This window comes from Pholcus phalangioides, unplaced genomic scaffold, assembly GCF_987345545.1.
Source record: "Pholcus phalangioides strain wild (caught in Gottingen) unplaced genomic scaffold, Ppha-v1.0 ptg000011l_1, whole genome shotgun sequence".
Lineage (NCBI taxonomy): Eukaryota > Metazoa > Arthropoda > Arachnida > Araneae > Pholcidae > Pholcus > Pholcus phalangioides.
In genome coordinates this window covers 25,537,328-25,562,245 of record NW_028301604.1, presented here as the reverse complement: position 1 = coordinate 25,562,245, position 24,918 = coordinate 25,537,328, and the positions used below count along the sequence as shown (strand labels likewise).

At 38.5% G+C, this 24,918-nt stretch overlaps 1 protein-coding gene across 1 annotated transcript in view; it reads left to right on the top strand.

Moving 5' to 3' along the window:
- LOC149080270 (excitatory amino acid transporter-like) overlaps positions 1-20,109 on the top strand; it is a 73,147-nt gene extending 53,038 nt beyond the window's left edge. Inside the window, exons 7-9 of the mRNA XM_089239392.1 lie at positions 5,235-5,429; positions 5,533-5,667; positions 19,742-20,109. Of these exons, the coding sequence (XP_089095518.1) occupies positions 5,235-5,429; positions 5,533-5,667; positions 19,742-19,997 (586 nt within the window). The 3' untranslated portion in view covers positions 19,998-20,109. The remainder of the gene's footprint in view (positions 1-5,234; positions 5,430-5,532; positions 5,668-19,741) is intronic.
- Positions 20,110-24,918: the final 4,809 nt, after the last annotated feature.

Here is a 24,918-nt window from a genome sequence, read left to right as displayed (position 1 = left end):
TGAGTAACACACGTTTAAAATTTTGAAAAACGTATATTTTCCGCATTTGCTTACAACTTAAAATAGCTTAAATTCTAATATTAATGGCCGTTCAAAAGGTATTTTTACATGATTTTCTTCCGTATTTTGCAGCAAGAATATCTCTTTTCAATGTCCAACAGCAATCGGCCGGTATGTTTGGGCACCACTTGCCTTGATAATGCGATTACATGATGGATATGTCCTGGTGGAATCGCTCACCTTGCTGACATCACCTAGGTTTTCTGAGAAAAAATCCAAATGTGAATGAAGGAAATGTATCTTCAGTGACATATTGCAACCAAGAGCTTTATAGTTCTGAAGTAATTCCTCCACAAGGTCCTTATATTTGTCCGTCTTGTTATTTGCAAGAAAGTTCTGGACTACTTTCTTGAATGACTCCCATACTGGTGTTTCTTGCTCATTTAGGGTGTCATCGAACTCAGCATCGTTCATTAATTCTCGAATTTGAGGGCCAACGAATATGTCTTCCTTGATTTTAGTGTCACTGACCCGTGGAAATTTGTTTTTTAGAAAGCTAATACCCCGTCACTGTTTCAAAAAAAAAAACTCATTCCTTTAAAAAAATTTTTCATCAATCCCAGTTTAATGTGTAGAGGTGGCAGGTAGACTTTCTGGATATCTACCAGGGGCTGACTGACGACATCTTTGGTTCCCGGAACGAGCTGTCTTCTTGGTGCTATCGCTTTTTTACATAATGGTTTTGTCTATCTCTACTGTCCCACAAGCACAAGAAACAGCAAAATTTGGTACATCCTAGTTGAAGACCGAGTACAAGGGCAATGACTTTCAAATCTCCGCAAAAGTGCCAGGCATGTCTTTCATACTGAACCATCCGTAATAAAACTTTCATGTTTTCATATGTCTCCTTCATGTGGGCCCTGTAAGCTTTAGGAATGGAAGGGTTTTCGTTACCATTGTGCAAAAGTACTGCTTTTTTGCAAGCTGGTTTTAGAGGAATCTATGAATAGCCTCCACTCTAGGGGGTTATATTGATGCCCCAATGCAATGTATAGAACGTCAACATCATTGCAATAGACTAAGTCATCTTCCTTCGAAAAAAGGTGCTCAAATTGGTCACGGGGCAAAGCTTGGACAGTTTGGTCAGGAATTCCCTAGAAAGAGTGAAAGGACTCGTTATTCCCTTGTCCCCATGGCTAGCACATGATCAGAGGTATCTCGAAAAAATTTTGATGTACTATTCCACAATATTTAGTCAGATGAGGTAAGTTTTAATATTCATAATACCCATTATTAGGCTAAAAATGTTGATCTTCCAAGTGTAGAGTATTAAGGCTGGTTAGGCTAACCCGCAACGATGGAAAATGCAATTGCGGAAAACTGGTGCCTGATGGACGATTTCTGACGACGGATTTAGAATCAGCATAGAAAAATACGTAAGAAACAGTACTCAGCGTCCAAGAAACAAAAACCTTGTTTACCAGTGTAATCCCTGTACAGCCATATTTTTCCCAGGTCCGCAGAATATCGTTAAATCGAGGTTTCATTGTAATTCCAGAATTGATGAAAATTCAGAAAGTATTAAAAAAATAATTCCAGATATTGTGGAAATTCAGAATTATTTCTTTCTAAATGAAAATGCAGGTTTCCAGAATTTACGAAAGAAACTATTGCTACCGTAAAAGCGGATCCCCAAAACGCAGGACCCGATGAGACTGCACTTGTCCCACACCCTTAAGGGCGACTCTGGTTGTCATAAATGCAGGTGGACAGCTGTCTGAGGGGGCAAGAAACCAACACTTTCTATAGCAGAAAGCCTCCGCGCGAAGCTTTGACTTCACTGAAGTCGTCCATTTCACCTGTAGCCATTGGATATAGCAGGACGATGTTTGCGAAATCTTTACCTATTTTGCAGCACATCCAATTACTCAAGGTGAAACGGAAGACTTCAGTGACGTCATGAGCTTCGCACGGAGGCTTTCTACTATAGACGGTGGTGTTGATAGGTGTGGTCCTGTTCATAATCCCGACAGGGTCAAATTGAAAAATTTAATTTCAGCGTATAAGCCGCACTTCTCTCTCACGCTTTCTGTCGTGATTTGCATTTCGGCGAGGGGCGTTGGGGTGCCGATAAGAATAATAAATTGCGATCAAATAAATAGAATGTATTTGATGCAATTTATTATTCTTGTCGACGCCCCACGCCGCGAGAAATCCAAATCCCTACAGAAAGCGCGAACTGCGACTTATACGGCGAAATTAAATTTTTAAATTCGCGTCGGGATTATGACCCAGACCCGTTGGCAGGGTCATACAACAGAGACTATGTTCGATAAGTTCCTCTTTCATCGTCGAAACGCGAACAAAAAAAAAATACATGAAAACACGAAAAAACCCAAATGAACACGAAAAAACCCAAATGAACACGAAAAAAACCAAATGAATAAAAACACGAAAAAAACCAAATGAATAAAAACATGAAAAAAACCAAATGAATAAAAACACGAAAAAAACCAAATGAATAAAAACACGAAAAAAACCAAATGAATAAAAACACGAACAAAAAACAAATTTGATCAAAACACGAACGAAGCAAAAAGAACGAGAAAAACAAATATGGCGTTTTCACATGCCATTGACGAAAATCTGAAAGGTTTGATTTGTTTTTGACACGCAATAACGCGTGTTACGTCGGATTTCATAATCCGACACATTCCCACGTCACGTCAGCACAGTGTAAACGTACCTACAGAAGACTCATAGGTGTAATTTACACTCATGTCCATAAATTAAGGATAATGCCAGCTCCGGCAAATGAAGGTTCAGAAACAAAACAAACGTTACTTATTCATAAAGCCCATTTATTAAACAAAAGATAAAGAACAAAAACGATGGTGTATGTATGATACCATTCATAAAAACTACGATTTTTGCTCCCTGGAGCAATTGTAAAAAATATCTCCTTTACAAAAACTTACTATTACATGGTTGGTATGATGGTTAATACATTGTATGTCTCCCATGCGATGAAATACAGTCCGTACAACGCCTAGGCATGCTGAGTATCAAATTATCGATCTGATGTTGGGGAAGATCACTCCACTCAGCAAGCAATGCTCTCCGAAGTTCCGGTATACATGTAGGAGGTGATTGACGGGCTGCAACTCGTCGGCCAAGCATGTCCCACACATGCTCTATCGGATTCAAGTCAGGTGAGAATGCTGGCCATTCCATACGGGTTATATTCTCAGATTCAAGGCATTCGTTTACGATGTTTGCTCGGTGAGGACGGGCGTTGTCATCCATAAACACAAATTCTGCGCCCATGGCACCCCTAAACAAACGTACATGTTGTTCCGGAATGATGCCCCGATAAATTTGGGCTTTCGTGATTCTGGTTTGAACATGCAGATCTGTTCTGGAACCCAGTATAATTCCACCCCAAACGAGCAATGCTGCACCACCGTAACGGTGTCGTTCAATGATGTTGTCTTGGTGGTAACTGGTACCTGGCGTTCTCCATATGAAAGTCCGACGTGAATCAGACTGCAAGCTAAACCTGGACTCGTCGGAAAACATCACACAAGCCCACTGTAACGATGCCCACATTGCATGTTCTCTACTCCAGGCTAATCGCTGCCGACAGTGAGTTGCCGTGAGCGGAACACATCTGACAGGCCTGCGAGCATATAGACCAATATCTCCCAAACGTCTGTACACGGTTTGTCTCGAAACTGTGGTACCTGTGGCTGCAGATAGCTGACGAGACAGGTCGGATGTGCTCCGTCTGCTTCTTTTGGCAGTTACTGTCAAATACCAGTCTTCATTCGGCGTTGTAACTCGGGGGCGACCTGTATTGTAACGTCTACTGACATTTCCGTTATCTTGGAATCGTTGTCAAAGCCTAGAGATGACACTTTGGGCAATTCCAAGTTCCTCGGATACTTCCATCTGAGTACGCCGACATTCCAGGCAGCCGATAATTCTACCACGTAAAAAATCATCCACATGCGTCTTCTGTGTCATAACTATTCGCTTATGGCACTGAGCGCCTACTCACTACTACCTTGTGAACAATTTTACTTCTTTGCCACCATTCCTTATATACCCCCCCCCCCTCACACTCACATCATTGTGACGTACTATCGGCATCATCTGGTGGCTTCTTGAAATTTGCTTATCATTCTTGCAGATGTGTGTGATAATTCTACAGGTGAAATTTTCACTTTAGATTTCGATTTCCGTGTGATTCTGAATTATCCTTAATTTATGGACATGAGTGTATATAGCACGCATTTCTACGTGGTCCCACGTCACGTCACAATATTGTGCACCGATTTTTGCGTGTTACGTCAGATTACATCATCACAGACTTTACCACGTCACGTCAGCACAGTGTGAACATACCTATATAAGACTCATTGGTGAAAGTTTATGTCACACGCATTAACGTGTGGTAACACGTCACGTCAGCGTAGTGTGTTTCAGCCTTTGCTTCGAAGGTTTCGACAGCTGGCTGATGCGAAGATTAATCCAAAGAAAAAAATTAGGCTTGCGGGGAATTGAACCTACGTCCTCTCATTTGCTGGGTGAGTGTCCTATACCATTAAACTAGAAAGCCAACGCATCCTCTTTTCTTAGAGGTCGTGTGCGCTGAACGGGGCCGTACACAGACAGCCAGACCTAATTCAGGCTAAAGCTCACATTGCTGACACTGCCACCAGATAGTGACTTATCCAATAAATCTGTCATGCATGAGAGTAATGTGTAGGGCAAAATCCCTACCAGTGGTCATTTTTTATCTTCACTGGTGGAGCAAATAGAAAGGCTAGTAGGGCAAAATCCCCACCAGTTAACATGTAAAAAAAAGGCTTGAAATAAGGGACGTGTGGTCATCCAAGTAAGGACTAAAATTAATTCTGGTTGTTTCAGCCCGATTTCTAATTGCTTTGATGAAGAATCTGGTCGGAAAATTTTTTGACTGTCCGCAACAAAAATACAAGGATGAAAGAGAAGCACAGAAACAGGCTCTCTGGAACTTTAGTCTCATTTTATCTTGGAGATATTCCATAAAGAAAGTTAAATATCTGGTCATAGCTTCTAGTGGCATGTCTCCGTAACTATCTACCCTTGCATTTTCTGTGGAGGTTATCAGTGATATTTTTGATACTGTTCCACCTTACATGCTATAATATGATGGATTTTTAATTTCCTTCTGTGCTTTAAATTAACAGTGCCGCGACATTGCCGGTGACATTCAGTTGTTTAGAAGAAAATAATGGACTAGATAAAAGAATAACTCGTTTCGTCTTGCCAGTTGGTGCTACAGTCAACATGGACGGCACTGCACTTTATGAAGCCGTTGCTGCTATTTTCATTGCTCAAATGAACGGCATTGAGCTCTCTGCTGGACAAGTTGTTGCTGTTAGGTATATTTTTAGACTTTTTGGCTAAATAGAATTTTTTTTTTAATTTTATTCAATTAATTTGTTTATGACTATATCATTCATCGTTTTAATCGTGTATTTACAGTCTGACAGCAACAGCTGCTAGCATAGGAGCAGCAAGCGTACCCAGTGCAGGACTTGTTACCATGGTTCTCGTGCTCACTGCAGTAGGTCTGCCTACAGAAGATATATCGATGATTGTTACAGTCGACTGGTTGCTGTAAGTACAGTCGAGTGCCCGCCCGTTCGACGTCGGGTGACTTCTACTTAAATTAATATATATGTGGAACAATTTGTTAATGACTATGATTGGTAATAGTGGTTAGTACTTGCGTTTTGTTCACTTCACATTAGTTAATTAATGTACGGGGTGATTATAAAAAAACTATCCCGACATATGGGCCCCTAACTATCATACCATTCACAGAAACTGAATGAAATTTTGGCATAAGGTATTTTGATGTATGCGCTCAAGAATGATATGGAAAACAACAGTGTCACTCTAACAGTTACGGTTACAGTGAGAAAATTTCGAAAATATCAAATGGCAACACCAAGTTTTTTGTATTGGAATGCGATCTCCATACTGAAAAACACTAAATAGCGTTGGAATGGCACCTGTAGCACGAAAATCCCCGGAGCTAGGCAAGGAAAAAGTAAAAAGGACTTTGCCGTGCACCAGAGCATTAATGTTCGTTTCATTCGTCACACCGTTTCTTCGGCTGAGATCCCAGCCTGATTAGTCCTCCACAAGGAAAATTTGTGAAACACAATAAAATGCTTTATTTTATGCTGCTTCTCTGTCCTTATTGGTTGTCCTCACTTTTAGCCTATCTACCGCCGGTGATTTTCATGCTACAGTTGCCGTTCGAACGCTATTTAGGGTTTTTCACAATGGAGATCACATTCCAATACAAAAAACTTGGTGTTGCCACTTGATATTTTCGAAATTTTCTCACTATAACCGTAACTGTTAGAGTGATACTGTTGTTTCCCATATCATTCTTGAGCGCATACATCAAAATACCTTATGCCAAAATTTCATTCAGTTTCTGTGAATGGTATGATAGTTAGGGGGCCCATATGTCGGGATAGTTTTTTTATAATCACCCTGTATATTTAATCAGTGTAATATTAATTTCTCACATTTTCGTCTTCAAGGAAGAAAATATACTTTCATAGGTGAATACATCATTATATGTATGCTGAAATATTCACTTTATTTTTACCCTATTTGAAAACTCTCCATATCATAACGCTTCCTTCTGAAGCTTGCGTAGTAGGTGCAGTAAAATTTGTTAAATTTTTTTTCTAGGCAGTGTACTGCATGAAATTGATTCTTCATTAAAACAATCGATCGTAATGCTAGATTTGTTTGAATATAATGATATGTGTGAAGAAAATCTTCCAACACTTATTTTAATTAAGTTTTTATGTGAAAATGCGTGTCGTGGACTCATCCCAAACTAATAAGCTGATTAAATGAAGAGAGAGAACACAGGTGAAATTTTCTTTAATATTTTTAAAATTTACCGACTTCAATTAGTAATTGTGGATAATCGCCGGTGAAAGTGATAAACACATCAAAATTCATCAAATTTACCTAGGCATAATCACTGACTTACCACTTTCCCCGTGGCATTTATCGGTAAAAAATAATGTGGAATGAAATATTCCAAAAGCATTCGACATTTTAGTGATAAAAAAAAATAGTTTAACTTTAACAAGGTAATGTGGATATACAGCCCTACAACTATCTTTTTAAGGAAGTAAAGTAGGGAGGTACAAAGAAAAAAAAAAGAAAATTTAAGAAAGAGAAAAAACTTGGGTGTGCTTAAATGTCACCAAACTCCCTCCGTGTACGGAAATGCACCATGCTGATTTGCCTATACACCGCTGAAGCCAGATGCAGCTCAAGACCGAGAAATGCTTTAGTGTGTGTGTGTGAATTCCTGCTCATTATTACATATAGCATATGTGAATCTCCATTTTGTTAAATGAGTTTCTGAATATTTTAATGGTGATATTTGAGTGACAGTGGCTGAAACTGTTAACAAAAAAGTTGAAGTCTTTTCTTTTGTCCTATACGCCTGTTTCCCACACACACACACATTTATTGCTATTCACACACACCAACGGGGACCTGTTATTTAAGTGCCAACCTTCTTCTCCACTTCTTCGAACGAAAATCCAAACTGCAATTCAACTTCATTGGCTTTCGCCACATTGATGATCCAATTATCTTCAACAACAACGATTTAAACAGCGTCTACTCCAACATCTACCCTGAAGAGCTTTCTCTGAAGGAAATCACAAAGGAAGAACAGATCAATTTCCTGGATCTAAAAATGTACAAAAATAACAATGTGTGTGTGTGTGTGTGTGTGTGTGCGCGCGCGCGTGCGTGCATGAGAGAGAGAGAGAGAGAGAGAGAAACAGGCATGTTCGACACAAGAAAACATTTCAACTTTTTGGTTAAAACCGGGTTTTCCTAGGAGCAGGTTACCTGCACCGTGTGCAGCGTGAAAACGCTGATTGGTTAAAAAACGTGAATTTCAGGTTTTTAACCAATCAGCGATTTCACGCTGCACGCACCGTAGAAAACTTTTTCCTAGGAAAACCCGGCTTAACTGTTTAAGCAGGGTTGGCAGGTTTTTGACGCACGGAAGTTTGTGACGATTTAAATCATGGTCTATCACGTCAAAAACTTCAAATATTGCTTTTCAATATAAAAAATTCCTATTGGAAATATACACGTTAAGTGCATGTAATGTTTAAATGACTATGTTATACAAATAATAAATACTTAATATGATTTGAAAATAATTATTTTATCCGAGGTGAGACTGATTGAAGGCCGGTACTACACTATAAAAGTTTGATAAAATTTATTTTATAAAATTTGGCAAAAATCTTTTATAAAATTTGACAAAAATCTTTTATAAAATTTAACAAAAATCTTTTATAAATTTTATATTTAAATTTATTTTATAAAGGAAATGGACCACATTACACTATAAAAGATTCATATAAAATTGTTTTTGCAAAAGTTTTCGTCAGTTTGTCAGTCTTCGTTAGTGTTGTGCTGTTGCTGGTAGTAGTTATGGATAATGAAATTTTTTTTTACCATTTACTATGGGGGGAAATTTATCATTTGCAACCTCTGTAATGGCTTCGGTTTTAAAAACATGAAGCTTATGTGGATGCAGGGGCGTCGGAAGTGTTTCTAAACTGTGGGTGATCATCTTATATCTGAAAAATTTTAATTTCTGGATCAATTCTGGGAGTGCTCGGATTCATGCCACAAATTACTGTGGATTCTTGAGCACCCCTGCTCCGACGCCACTGTGTGGATGATTGTATTGGATGAAATAATTTGAGGAAGAAGCTAATTATTTTGATGCATTACATCTATCTAGGAACGCAACTTAATGAATAATGAATATGTCAGTTTATGAAGAAGTTGAGGAATACACGCACAACGCCCAGAATGAATGTTTAGCGACTAAAAATTGTCCATGTTTCATCATATTACTTATTGCGGCTCATATGTCACTGTAAAATCCCAGAGACTCGGATTTTATCAAGGTGAGTCGGTGAAAGTCCAAAAAACGCTTGTAAACGTTTTCATTTTCGGATTTTTACCGCAAGTCAAAGTCCGTTTTAAATGAATCAATTAACCACCATGAACTTATTAGTTTCTGATGCTTATTAGTTTATGAATAATAATTTAACAATTATAAGCAAATAATGAATTAAACGAAATAACCACCATGATGAGGTTTTGACACTATTTAAGTAATTGATTCTCATAATTAATTTACTCCTACCAGTTAAAGCCCGTTTTAAATGAATTATTCATTTAATAAATGAATATCATTAATAAATGAACATCATTAATTTAATAGTGCCCCACCCGTCTTGATTAATTAATAATTGTTCAATAGTTATGTAATTACTAGTGCGAATAACACTTATTAATTGAATTAATAGTAATAAGTATTTAAGTAAAACTTATTTCGTTATGAGATGGCTCGCTTCTCGCGCTGACGCACAGGGGTGCTGAGTGCGCTTCGCCCACTGATCTGCCTCTCCTCGCGTTGCATCAAACCTAAACCTGGATAAGTGGCAGCATTTAGGAAAATTAATAACTTCATTATCGTTTTTTTATTCTTCAAAACGGGTTTTTACTATTGAGAATAAATAAAATAAATAAATAATTAATCAACACATTAATTCCTAATTAATTTAATTTTATACTGTTCAATTACGATATTTATTGAGTAATTAATAAGCGTCAAGAACTAATAAATTAATGATGGTTTATTGACTGAATAAAAACGGGCTTTGACTTGGTAATGAGCCCCAAATAAAAACGTTCGTATCATTTTTCGGACTTTTACCATCTCACCTTGTCTCCGAGCTTTTACCATGGACCGTGGCATATACATCAGAATGGATGTAGCAACTGAACATTATATTGGCCCTCGAATAGAAAGAAGTTGGCCACTCTCATGATATAATAGATTAATTTAATCTCCACAACCTCAGATGATAATTAAATAAATGTATCATTAATTTGAACCATCAAATCCAGTGATGTGATATGATAGGGTTTTTCAAAGTGGGCGCCGTGGCTTCTAGGTGCGTCCCGGTGAGATGAAGATATTGATTTGTGTGTCTCTTTTTGCTTTGAATTGGTGCTTTTATAATTGAAAACACCAATTAACTACAGGGCCGTCTTAAGAGCATCATGGGCCCCGGGCCAAATGATTTTTCTGAGGCCCTACTAGGCAAATTTTCGAAAATCTCAACCAGATCCCATTTGTGAGGCCCCCTTTTCTCTTGAGGCCCCCGGGCCGTGCCCAGGTGGGCCCATGTCTTAAGACGGTACTGCTTAACTATTCTGGGGAGCAGCAGTAAAGCCATGAACTGGGCAAGTGAGGTGCGGGTGACATAAAACTCATTTTCCTATAAGGCCTTATTGTGCCTTCACGGGGCCGACTTCTACTTGGGGTAAGCAGGGGTCTACTCAGACTTTATTGCAGGATCCTGTTTGTGAAAATTTTCTTTATTTTTGTGAAATGTGTCATTAATTTTGCGAGAAATGAGTAATTTTGTAGGAAGCGAAATAATCTAGTTGATCTATCGCAAATGAAATGAAATTTCAAATTTATGGATTCATTATTTTTTTTATTTCGTGAAGGGTTCGTTTTTCTGATCCGGATTTTTGTGAAGGGTCCGGAAAACGGACCCGAATTTTGGATGAACAGACCCCTGGTTAGTGTAAATATTTGTGGGCTGTATTTAGCTCGGAGCCCTGAGACACAGTGCCCCAGTTGTCCCAGCCTAGTAACGTTCCCGATTTTCTATCACATTTAATGTTGAAAACACAAGTTTTTGTTCAATCCAAGATATACACACCGCGCGGAAAAGAGAATCTTTTTTTTTTTTCTCCTTAGAGAGAGAAGGAGAAAGAACAGGTTTTTGAAGAGTTAATACGTCACAGTGCAGGATGGAAGTGCATCAGCACAACTCTTTTATCAAACATTGGTGATGAAGCAATGTTGGATAAAAGATTTTACACCTCACGTTATGTATTGGCTCGCTTTCAACCATCTCGGATGGTAATGAAATAAATGTATCATCAATATGAACCAACAAATCCAGTAATGTCATGCATAAACAGTCGAGATCGAATATAACCAAGTCGTGAAAACATTCGACATTTCCGATATTCGTGAAAACCGATACACCATAATTATTCGAGTTTAATGAGAAAAACTACTCGACCTATTCGCGATGGGTCTGTACGAGGACCACCTGTTCCTCGTACAGACTTGAAAATTTAAGAAAATTAAAATTATTTATGTACGTGACAAACCTTAAAGATATTCACGTAGGGGGTTTGAATTAATACCCGTTTACTGCAAGTCAATGTTGCTCAAAATTTTAGTCGCAGCTTCTAGGGTAGTCACAAACCTTTACCAGAAGCGAGCTGTCTATATTGATTTGTTCAGTGCTTTGAAGTGCTACTTGAAGTATTCTGCGGTGAAATGGAAGGCAAAAATTTTAAAAATCACGGATGTAAGTGGTCCGTTGAACTGTCACCGATATTTCAATAGTTCTGACGTTTACAAAGACTTTCTTTCAAACCGAGAACAACTCCGGTCTATCGCCATGGGGGAATTTGCTACCGAATGAGTTGTGCCGGGATTGTGAGTGTGTGCCTTGCAGTCTCAGTGCGTATAAGGTGTTGTGCCTGATATTGCAGTGCTGACATCAATATTTTAAATTATGAGTGAACCGTAGTGAGACTGAATATTTGAACCGTTGTAGGCCTGTTGCTCTCAGTGGCGAGACTTTTAATGTGAGCTCGACTCACATTCACGGCTCGAAGTTGAAAATCAACTTCAGCCGATGACCACTGTGGTGCATTGTTTACAAAGACTGAGGACCTCTGACACAAACCTGTAGTTATGTCGATCCTTCTTCGAATGGTTCTGGGAATGAACAGAACCAGCGTTATATCTAAAGCTACAGATAGCTATCTAGCTATAACGTTGACAGAACACACCTGAAGCCGATTTTCGCAATAGTACGGTAGTACTTCAGAGATATTCGGGCTTTTTTTTGAAATACAACTTTTGATTTTATGGAACTTAATCTATTGAAACAAAAATCGATCCACCAGTGTGTGGCTTCCCAAAGGAAACCTTGGAAATAACCCCGCCCCCCTAAAATTTGCGGACTCCATGACCCTGCCCCGTCCTAGCTATAACCCATGTCTGTAAAACTTAAGAGCATCGTGAGGCAGGCCCCCGTGCCGAGTGATGTTCTGGTGCCCCACTACCTGATTGCAAAACTACCAGAAGTATAAGCAGGGCCGTCTTGCGAGCATCATGGGCCCCCGGGCCAAATGATTTTTCTGAGGCCCTACGTGGTCAATTCTCGGAAATTCAACCACATTCCATTTTTGTGAGTCCCCTTTTCTCTTGAGGCCCGGGCCGTGTCCTGGTGGGCCCATGTGGTAAGACGGCACTGAATAAAAGGCCTTCCAATTTACATATATGATTTCCGAAAGTACAGTATTTATCACTTCATATATCTACCAAACAAATATATATATACCAAAATTCCATATATACCAGCCCAACATATACCCAATTTCATATTTCCCTACCTCTATTGCTCACACAATCATCATTTGAACACCCCCCTCCACCTCGTCATTAAAAGTCAGCAAATGCGAACCCCCTCACGATTGGTGACGTATTACTTGAAGATGGCCCCTTATATCCCATAGATATAAATATGTCCATTCGTTATAACGATATTTTCAACATTATTTTATTATTGTATTGCAGGTTCATTTGGACGGAATTAAATTCGTTACAACCGATAAGCATCCAAACGCGTTTGTTTCTGTTTTTTTCATTCAGCTAGAGAAATTCAAATCTGATATTCACGTAGGGAATTAAAGTCTTTGTAGCTCCCACTAACTTCAGTGTATGTGATGGAAGTAAAAAAAAATATTTTTTCTTTAGTTGATTTAAAACCATTTTTATATTTTTTTATATTGTTCAAATCGTTTGAACTAATTCAGTTCATCGAGACGAAAAAAAAACTTGGATATCCAATTGATACCTACCACTCATTTTTTAATTACTTTATCAACTCGCAAAGTACATAGTATATAAACTTGAGCAATTGAAACTGCAGCATAGAAAGCATCAACATCAATCTTTTTTCAAATATTGGATGAGGAGGCTGACTTTGGTAAAAGAAACTTTGATAAAGAGCATTTTTTATCAAAGTTGCTCATTACACTATCAAATTTTTTTGTCAAACTTATTTTATAAATTATCTTTGACAAAGAACTTTTATAGTGTAACACCGGCCGAAGACATGTGATGTTATATATTATTTATTCATGAAAACATAACGAGAACTAACTGGATTAATAAATAATGTACACAATATAGACAAAGACATAACGCAGCAACAGGCAATGTGACCGGGATTAATACAGGACGTAAACTGGACGGTCTTGACTACTGCTTTTATATCTTGTTGCCAGATATAACAGTTCTCCCACGCTTAATTGAACAGTTAATCTGTGACCTACTTTTGCAGGTATGATGGAGATCTGCGTTGTTGGTTATCAAGTTGGTTTGTGACTGGTACATCCTGGCTATTTCTTGGTTGCGGTTGAATATGTGAATTCTGGGAGTTATCAGGTTGTTGCTGATACATTCCTGGATAATAAAACTCTTGCCATCTGGGTTGTTGTTGAATCTGTTCATCAGAATGCTCATTATCATTAAATTTGGTAATTGGTAAGAAGGAGACTGACTTTTATTGGAACCTCTGTTCTTCTCAGTTGATCAATGTTGTCTTTTGAAAGAATAACCATCATTCAACTTCACTTGATAGTGAAGCTTTCGAAATTTTTGAATGACAGTACCAAGTTTCCATACAGTTCGATTGTTGATATAACATCGAGCTTGTATTCTGTCTCCCACACTTGATTGTCTAGACTTTATTGTGTGTTCAGTGTTCTTAATGTGTTTCCTCGATGCTTTTCGAAGAAATTGAATACGGATATTGCGTTGCAAATACATTTCAGCCGGAGTTTTACCATTTGACAATGGAGTGGCTCGATATCGAAAAACTATATCTCATTTTCGCGTGTATTGAATTTGGCTCATTGGACATTGTTTTCAATCGATTTTTCAATGTCTGTACATTTCGCTCAGCCAAGCCATTAGTAGCAGGATGTCCAGATGCAATAAGCTTCTGAAAGATTCCATTTTTAGTACAACAAGATTTGAACTGGTCACTGACAAAAATTGTTGCGTTGTCTGAAACAATTGTGCGTGGATACCCGTGCATAGCGAAAATGTCAGATAACATTTCAAGGGTTGAGAATGTAGGAGGCGCATTTTGACATATTTTGATCTCGGCCCATTTAAAAAATTGTTCTGGATAGGCCCAGCGTAATTGATGTGGACGCGGTCCCAATTTCCCTTTGATTCGTCCCAGGGATGGACTTGCACCTTCGAAGGATTTGTCTTGATCTGTATACACTGTTTGCATGATCTGGATAAACGTTCAATATCTTTGTCGATTCCTTTCCAATAAATGTATCTTCGAGAAAGTTGTTTCATTTTTGTGATGCCAATGTGTGTTCGATGTAGTTCATTTAAAACAGATTTCTGTAGTATTTTTGGCATTACTACTCTGTCCTTTTTGAATAGGATTCCATCTTCTATGGTATATTCATAAGAAAGTTCAGGATCTTGTTGAATTTCCTGTTTGATTTTCGATAAATTTTAATCAGAGTCAGTTGCTTTTTTTATCGAGTCGGCATTCAATACTTCTGTCGATATTTCATTAATTGACCGCATACACGATTGATCTCGTTGTTGATAGCCATGTCCCTAGATGTCTCTTTCTGCACAACTGGAGCCCTGGATAGGCGCATCTGTGTTTTCAATTCCTTTCTTGAACGTAATTTCGTAATCAAACGGCTGAAGAAAACTAGCAAATCGAAGTGAACGGCCAGACGTCATAGGAGTGTCTTTGAACTCGGATGAAAAATCCTTGTTAGAGGATGATTGTCAGTCACTAATTTGAAACGTTTTCCGAACAGATAGGTGAAGAAATGATTAACTGCAAACACGATGGCTAGTGCTTCACGATCGAGCTGTGAATAGTTTTGTTCGGCTTTCGTCAAAGATCTTGAGGCATATGTAATAGGTCTTTCTTGACTTGACCATCAATAATGTGTGCCAAGATTCCGGCGATACCAACAGGACAAGCATTACACGTCAGGACAACTGGTAAGTTTGGATCATATGGTTAGAGTTCGGTCACTTGACATTTTCATTTTCAGCTTGATAAAGGCTACTTCACATGCTGCTGACTATCGAACTTTGAATCTTTTCTAAGGAGTTGTCCCAGGGGGTAAGTGACAGAGGAAATATTTGATAGAAATCTTGAATAATATGTGACCATGCCGAAAAATCGGCGTAATGCTTCCACATTTGATGGACGTGGAATTTCCATAATTGCCCTAATTTTCTCACGACTTTTGGAAATTTTGTTAAATTCTATAGTATATCCTAGGTATTCGATAAGTTCTTGAAAAAATTAACACACTTATTCTGATTCAGGTGAAGATCATATTCTTATAATCTCTGGAGGCACAGTTCAAGGTTCCCAGCACATTCTTCTCGTGTGGTACCATGCACAATGATATCGTCGAAGTACGAGAGAGTCTTGGGTATCCCTTGAAGGACTTGGTCGATTATTCGGTTGAATTCGCTAGGTGCTGTTTTGATGCCAAAAGATAGCCTATTCATGTGGTAGGTTCCACGATGAGTAGACAAATTTTGAATTTGACTGCTCTCTTCATTTACTGGAACATGAATACTACCGGCTTTAAACAAATCTAGCCGGCAGAAATATTTTGAGTTTCAGGGACTGTTCAGGATCTCATCAATTCAACGAATTGGATAGTTGGCACTGACAAGACGCTCGTTGACATCAATCTTGTAGTCTACACAGAGTCGTACATTTTCATCAGGTTTAAGAATGACTACCAACGGTGATCCCCAATCACTTGTTGCAACTTTCGATATGATTCCTTGGGATTCAAGCGTGTCCAGTCCTTGATTGATTTTTTAGCGTAAGGCATACTTACTTAGTACGCATTACTTAGTAGCATACTTACGATAGTACTTCGCGTTCCTTGTGAAAAACTGGTTTGCAATTTTCACGTAGCTGCAATGAGACTTTAAAATCTGGGATGTAACCAACTTTTTCTTCAAAATTTTTTGGATATCTAGAAATAATGATATCCGTGAAGTTGGTTTGTTGAACTTGTAATGTTCCCAAATCAGCTTCTTTTAAGTGGATATCTTCTAGGCTTATTTTCAGGTGCCTTATTCACACACGTCCTAATAATGCATCATATTCCTCTGGTAAAACATAGTTCTTCGCGGGATGTTTTCCCTTGGTGCTCCACATTCACATCAAATTTCCTATCTGGCAGAAACACATTACCAGTGTATGATCGAAAAGCGACAGTTGCGTTTTGAAGTTGTGCTCGAATGTTCAGCTTATGGAACTCATCGCGTGGAATAAATTTAAATCCTCTGCACCAGTCCACTTCGAATCTTACCTCTCGACTTTCAATGTTGATCGTGATGAAATATTTGTCGACATCCCTCGGTCGTTCGTGGTGTTGAAATATGTCGATAATTTGTTGCACACCATAACTACGAAAAGCTTCGGCGTTGGAGACATGATTGGTTGATTTGAATTCTGATGGATTTTCACTCTGTTCATCTAGCAGTGTCTTAATACATACTTTTCTGAAGTGTTCCGTTTTCTTGCAGGCACTGCACTTGAGAGATTTTGGATCCGTTTTGCAATCATTTGCAATGTGGTTATCACAACCACAACGGATACAAAGATTTTGTATACCCAATTTTACAAAGTCTATTTTGGAACTAGATTTGGAGCTCTGACGGTTCTTGCTTCTTGGATAAGATACAGCTGTGTTTCGCGAGTTACTCAAGTCATGGTCTGGATTTCACAACTTTGTTGACTTCATCAGAAATTGCACTTGTTGATTTCCTTAAAAGTTCGCGACAGTCAATTTTTGATACTTCAAGAGTTATTGCTCTCTTCAAGATGTCATTGAATTCAAGAATTCCGGACTGTAAAAGTTGCTCACGTATCGAGTTGTCCCGAATTCCACGAACAAACTGCGTACGTAGGAATACATCCGCTATAGACGTTTTGCATTGGCAAGGTGACACAAACTCGGAGTTTATAATATCCCGTTGCAGAGTTGCTACATATTCCGCGATTGTTTGATTTTCAGTCTGATTGGTAGAGAAAAATTGATGTTGTGCCACTACTATGTTCTTTTTTGGACACAGATGGACTTCGAATGTTTTGATCAGTTCGTCATATGTGAGCTCGTTCGGTAGGCATGGCAAAGCCAATGCTGTTAAAGTACTATAATTAGAGACACCTAACAGAGTTCAGAAGCATTTGAGCACACAATTCTTTGTTGGATGACATGTTTTTCATATAAAGAAAATTTTTGAAGCGTTGAATATACATTATGAAAGATTCTTTCTTTGGATTGAAAGTATCGAATGTTTGAATCATGGCCGGTCGCTTTAACTGTGTCTGAGTCGATAAAAAAATTGTTTCGAATAATTTCACGTTAAGTTTGAAACGCGCACAAAAAGTTTGTCTAATTGTTCAGGATCCATCTTTGTTCGATAACAAAGAGAAAAGCAGCTTACCGGAATTGAAGTTTCTTTTGACGTTTCTTTATCCCGTCGCCAATTATTTTATCCGAGTTGAGACTGATTGAAGACATGTGATGTTATTATATACTATATTATATTTATTAATGAAAACACAACGAGAACTAACTGAATTAATAAATCGTTACGTCTTCCAAACAGGTTTGAAGCCCGTATATACGGGATGACTGGCAACTTTCAGCCCCTCGATGTTTTTTTCATATCGGTGCCTCTGAGCGACGTGTATGCGCAAGACTACTATAGCAGTCTTGCGCATACACAGCTCGGTGATGAGTAGAAGGCGTTACCTGTGTTGGTGGGGCACTAGTTCCAATTCCATATCCTGATATGACATAAGTTTTCGGAAGAAATGATGTCACTCTCCGCTATTCATACACAAAGATTTTTAACAGCTGTCTGATGCGAAGATATATTTTTGAAAGAAAATTCAACTGCCCCTGCGGGGAATCGAACCACGTCCTTTCACTTTCCGGGTGAACGCCCGGAACTAGGCCACTAGACTACAGAGGCAACGAATTTCTCAATCTTTCCTTGGAGCTCGTGTGCACTGAACGGGACCGTACATGGACGATCGGGCCTAACTCAGGCCAAAGCTCACTATTGCTCACAATGCTACCAGATAGCGATCAAAGCTCATAATTGCTGAGATTTGGCAGCAATTGTGAGCTTTGGCGTGAGTTAGGTCCAACCGTCCATGCACGGTCCCGTTCAGTGCATACGAGCTCCAAAGAAAGATTGAGAAACTTGTTGCCTCTGTAGTCTAGGGCAGTGGTTCTCAACCTTGGGAAACCCACGTCCCGGTTGATTCCTTTTCATGAGTGGAAGACTCGGTCATACACACGACTAATGAGAAATAAATGAGGAAAAATGAAACAGTGAATAGCTCACGGCCCGGCCCGACTAATGTCAGGGCCCGGTGGTTGAGAAACATTGGTCTAGGGCGTTCGCCCGGAAAGTGAAAGGACGTGGGTTCGATTCTCCGCAGGGGGATTGAATTTGCTCTCTTTCTAAAATATATTTTCGCATCAGCCAGCTGTTAAAAACCTTTGTATCGTAAGTTTTGCTTCATTTTCATAAGGTGCCTGTACTATCTTTTTTCCTAGGAGCTCTAGTTTTTTTGTCGGAAACTATGGGTCGTAAGGTCTTGTTCTTTGGCCACTTACTTTATCTATTCTGAGGGATTATTTTAATTACGTTGAGTTGTGGTCTTCACGGGATATACCCTGTATACTAGGGGTCTTCAACGCTTGGCTCGTGGGTGAATTATGGTTCTCAGAGCTTTCTGCCTTGTCCCCGTCGATATACAGGACGTCCACTCTTATCGCTGTCTAATGACTATTTCTTGAACTGTTGGTTTTAGAGACAACTTTAAATTAGAAAAAAGTGTTTCAAATGATGACACCCATAATCTTAAATGGCGTTCAAATGAAAAAAAATATTCATGACAAAGTTACAAAATTAAACATTTTTATACATTTCCCCTGTCTTCTAACTTCCAAATAAATTAGGAAAAGGAGCGTTGTCCGTTAGTTTATATGCTGTTCTTTCCCATTTTTTCTGGTTTTTAAACCAAATATATCAGCGAATATTGCACTTAGAAACGATGGAAATTTTTGTTGACCTCAGGAGAGACAGGGCAGCCACTTTCTAACATAGAAGTTAGAGGAAGGGATCGTATAGAAATTTAAATTTTTTAACTTTTTTTATTTGAATGGAATTTAAGACGATGGGCGACGTCATTTGAAACATTTTTTTTTTCTAATTGACAAGTTGTCTTTAAACCAACGGCTCAAGAATTAGCCATTGGACAACGATAAGAGTGGACATCCTGTAAATATGCGCTGATATATAACGGATTCAACTTCATTTGATGAGAAACAAACATTTTCTTTTCATTCGCTGCTAACATTGGACACTAATGTTTTTTTTATATTTATTTAGTGATCGTGTTCGTACATCTATAAACGTTTTGGGTGATGCATTTGGCGCAGCAATTGTTGAGCATCTATGTCGTCACTCTTTAGGAAGTCGTTCAACATCAGAATCAAGCCGAATGCAGTCTTCGAGTTGGCGAAGAAATCGAAACCACCGGAAGTCGATGGAATTGAGTCTGTTAGAGAAAGGTTATGCTAATGTTGTCAACACCCCTCTGAACTCTCCTCGTCGTGTCAGCTTACCGAACGAAACAGAAATGTGATGAATTCTCAAAATATTCTACCACCAAAAAAATTTCAATTGTACATTGCTAAAAATATTCTAATGTTTTTTGGAGTTGAAAAGAAAATTTTTATTTTAAAAAATTTAGAAAGTACTGTACATTAGAAACTCGTTTCATTTTTTTTAGCAAATGCATTATTTTATTGTGAAATGTGAACATATTTTGTGAGAACGTGAGTAGAGAAACGCGGTTGAGAAATCATGTCCCCCGCATGAGTCAATGAAGGAGTCGAATGATCTAATACAGTAGTGTATGCCGTGACTCCTTGGGGCACCGCCAACCATTGTCTGGGCACCACGATGAGCTGCTCTTATTAATGTGTGCCTATTCAATACCATGAAGTGGTTTTTTGTTTCACTATTCCGGGGAGGTAGAGATACATGTCTACTAAGGCAAGGGAACCACGGAAGACAAAATTTGAGAACTACTGATCTAATATTAAATATTTTGTGTATTTAATATGTTACCTTTATGTGCATAATAATAGGTAACGCTTATAATAGGTAACTTTTTCAATCCGAGGGACTATGGCAATATCTCCTAGATATTTCGGCAAACCCTTCTATGGGGTGTGGTAGCCCAGGTCGATAGATACTCGCCTAAAGTACCAAAGGATGTTTAGAGGTGTCGCGAGTTCGATACCCGGTTCGTCCTTGTCAGAAAACTTTCCTGACACAGGGGTACCACAGAAACGGCGACATGACCGCAGAAAACATTGCTACAGCAGGGAGTCCCCCATCGAGGGATTAGTGCACCAACCTCTCGATGAGTATAAAAAAAAGTCTGCCGTTCAGAACCGGCAATAAGTTGTAGGTCACGGTCTAATTAGCCCTCGTGTGCAGAAAATGACCGTGGTGCGACAAAAATGATCAAACCCTTCTATGAGATAATGACCTGGTTCACTAGAACAACAACACACTTTTTCGTGGCCGCATTTTGTCTGGCCACATATTGGCCGAAGAACGACACCAGTCACAATGTAGAGATTATTCTGGAAGCAAGGGCAGGCGAGTGGTAAGAAAGGTAAAACCTGCGACTGTGCAGGTCTGAATTGGAATCCCGGTTCGGGCATGGATGTCTACTACCACTAACAAATTCCATGAATGGATCATGCTCATCCCTTGGGAATACGTGAAAAAGTTTCTAAAAAAATATATTAGCCAAGGAAAGTTGGGCCAGTATGTAGCCAGCCTATGCCGCTGGTGCTTCATTGCCGTAAGGGGAGACAAACACATTGGAAGCAAATACATGTATTTACGAATGATTATTGGGCCAGGCTGGACACGAGTGTGGCTCCAACTTTAGCATGCTAGTTTCTGGCTCTGCAAGTCTGTGTGTTCAAATGACGATTAAAGCATGGGTGTGTTCATAGCTAACAATTTTCTTGGACAGATCGCACATTACGAACCACACACAACCCCGAACTTACGTAAAAGCAATTCACTTCTTTCAGTATCGATTGCATGGATCTCTCAGGAAAAATGGGGAAGAGGAAATAAATAAATTTGAAACTCATAACTCATAACAAATGTTATAGACGTGAGCTCTCAAACTTCTATTCAGTATTAAAATCCCTTTATAGCTCGATTTATTCGTGCTTTAGGGGTAAAAAAACGTCGATTTTTTATTTAAATGATCATTCATTACCCGAGCCAAAACTGGCTATTAAAAAAAAAATTTTTTTTGATTGATTTGTGTTGTATGTCAAAATGTCCTTTAAAAAGAAAAAAACAATTTTAATCAATTAAATGTGGGTCGATATTTTTACCCAGGACCATTTCAGTTAGGTACACATGTGATATCTCAGTTTTTAACTTGAAAAAAGTATAATTTAAAACCGTAAAAAATGAGGTACACGGAGGGAAGAGGGTATGAGATGAGAAATTTTTTTTAAAAATAATAGCACAATTGATATGCATGTCTGATACGCAGCGATACCATCTGTTAAATTTCTCTATGCCGGAGCTACACTCAGGAAGGGCCACAATGGAAGTTGCACGTTCGAGAAGGGCCTTATAATCAAATAGCAGATATGTAACACGATATAGCGAATATGGATGAATCATTTAAATGGAAGAATTCTAATGGAAAGTACAGGCATTTACACGTATTTTCGTTAAGTAGTTTAAGTATTAAGTAGTTAAGTATTTTCATTCATTCATTTAGTAGTGAGGAGGAAGGGGGGCTGCCGGGTATGAATACTAAGAGCAGGGCCGTCTTAAGAGCATCATGGGCCCCCGGGCCAAGTCATCTATCTGAGGCCCTACCACGCGAATTCTCGTAAATTTCAACCGGATCTCATTTTTGTGAGTCCCCCGCCGTCTCATTTTTGTGCCCTTTTCTCTCGAGGCCCCCGGGCCGTGCCCGGGTGGGCCCATGCCTTAAGACGGCACTGACTAAGAGTATCTTAGTATATCCGATACTAAAAATTTATCGATACTAAAAATATCTAAGCTAAACAGAATTTGACCTCTGAAATTCATGGATAAAAGAAAAAAACCAAGAAATAGGCATTTACGACAGGAAAAAATCAAAAAAGACATTTTTCACAAAAAAAAAGTTCAAAATAGGCAAAAAAATTATTTATAGCATTTTTGCCTGAACTTCCACTCTACTTATCAAATTAATAGCACTATCGGTCCCTGGGTAGAGTGATAAATACGACCAGGATGTTGATGATATTTGCATTTTCTGTTCTTTTTTTCACTGTTGAGGCATCTTTTTCAGAGTTTTAGGGCATTTTTTGGCATTTTCACGATATTTCTTCACTTTTTAAATTTTTTGACAATGAAAAAAGATTGAAAAAATTATATGAATACTGAAATGCATTGAGCAATTATGAACAAATAAACTCGAATTTCTTGGAAGATAAAATAAAAAATGCTTTTCCGCATCTCTCCTAACCGTAGGCATACACACAGGATTTTCTCGGAGGGGGAGGGCTTCATTTTTTTGTTTTTTACTTCAAAAAACCCCATTTCCTCTTCCCCAGTACGCCAGGCATGCCCCCCCCCCCATATCTTACAACAGGACCCTTCAGTCAGATTCTTCACGGATCGCTCAATAGTGAATTTCTTTTGAGGAAACAAAAAAATGATAGGAATCATCTCAGGCCCCCAAGGCGGAGTCTTGTTAGCCGCACCCTTGTGGTGTGGGGGTCATAACGCCGGTTACGTGCCCTGTGCGACCAAGGAAAAATCGTGCCCTGTTCGACGAAGATAAATATCGTCGTGCCCTGTGCGACCAAATCCTTTTCTATTGTTCACTTCCACAACAAGGGGCCATCCCTCATGTCGTGGCATTATAATTGAATTGCTATTCTATTTCTGTAATCCATCTACTACAGAGATTATGTGATATTTAGTTTAGTATGTGAGATGAAAAGCAAAAAGTCTTTTTTTTAATTTATTTAAAATCGTTTTTATATTTTTTATACCATTCAAATCGTATGAACTAATTTAGTTCATCGAGACGAAAACTTGAATATCCATCTTGAGAGTAACATTATACAGTAAGACTTCAGTATAACGTTGACCACGTTTAACGTCATCCCGCCTACAGCGTAAGTTTTTTTGGTCCTGCTAGTACAATTTGTAAAAACTTTAATTCGTTATTAAGTCACCCCGCTTATGAAGTCATTTTCATTCGGTCCCGAAGGGGGACGTTATACCGAAGTAGGGCTGTAATATCAACTAAGACAGTAGCTTCCAACGGTGTGTCGCGTGTCACGTTAGGGTATTTAGAGATCAGAAAGGGGGTTTCCGCTAACTTCTTCAGATATTCTTTTCATAACTTATGGTTTTCGCACACCAAAAAGTTCCTGTGGATTAACTTTTTGGTGTTCCTCCACAATATTTAAAATTCAGCCCATCACATCGTTTGACAAGCTGTTCTCGCACTAGACTCCTAAGACAGTTGCGGTAGTATAAAACTTGATGAAAATGAGTAGAAAAGTGGGTCGAAAATTTATTATCCGTTATATTTAAAATATGAACATATTTGACGATTTCGATGAGACGATGACTAGTTCAGTGTTTCACGAACACTTTCGCTACAGGCCATTCGATAATATAACATAGGAAAAACTCAGTCGTTAGTCATTACAATTAACAGTCGTTACAGTTTTGTGAAAAAACAAGTGTGAAAAATTTTTCTGAAGAATTGGGCGATGGGACAAAAAAGGTTGGGAAACTTTGATATAGTGCAAAATAGAAGTTTTGTTAGATTCATAAAAGGTGAACAAACGTTCCGTTTTCAGGGACAGTACCGGTTTATGACTAATGTTTAGAGGTGTCGCGAGTTCAATACCCGTTTCGTCCTTGTCAGAAACTTTCCTAACACAGGGGGTACTACAGAAACGGCAACATGACCACTGAAAAAGATTGCTGCAGCAGAGTCCCACATCGATTAGTTAGCGCATCAACTATTCGGTGAGTATGAAAAAAACGTCTGTCGTTCGGAATCGGCAATAAATTGTAGGTCCTGGTCTAATTAGCCCTCGTGTGCAGAAAATTACCGTGGTTCGACAAAAATGATCAAATGACATTTTGAGCTTATACAAATCACTGTAGAAAAAAATTATTTCAGGAGAAAAAAATCATTCATTATGGCGTGGTGATCATATTTCATAATAAAAAAATGAAAAATTAGAATTTTATAAAGTAAAATACATGATGTAAAGTAAAATACCAAGATGTTGGCAAAACTACCAACTGCGTTAAAATTTCTGAAAAATTAACGAGGGGTGAGCAATGACGGGATAATAGAAATCGCAGCGAATTGTACTCTAATTGACCGAAAAAATGTTTAATATGGTAAATACACGAGATGAGATTTTAATAATTATCAAAATATTTTATAAATTATGACAATTACCTTCATTCACAATTTCAGTAAAAAT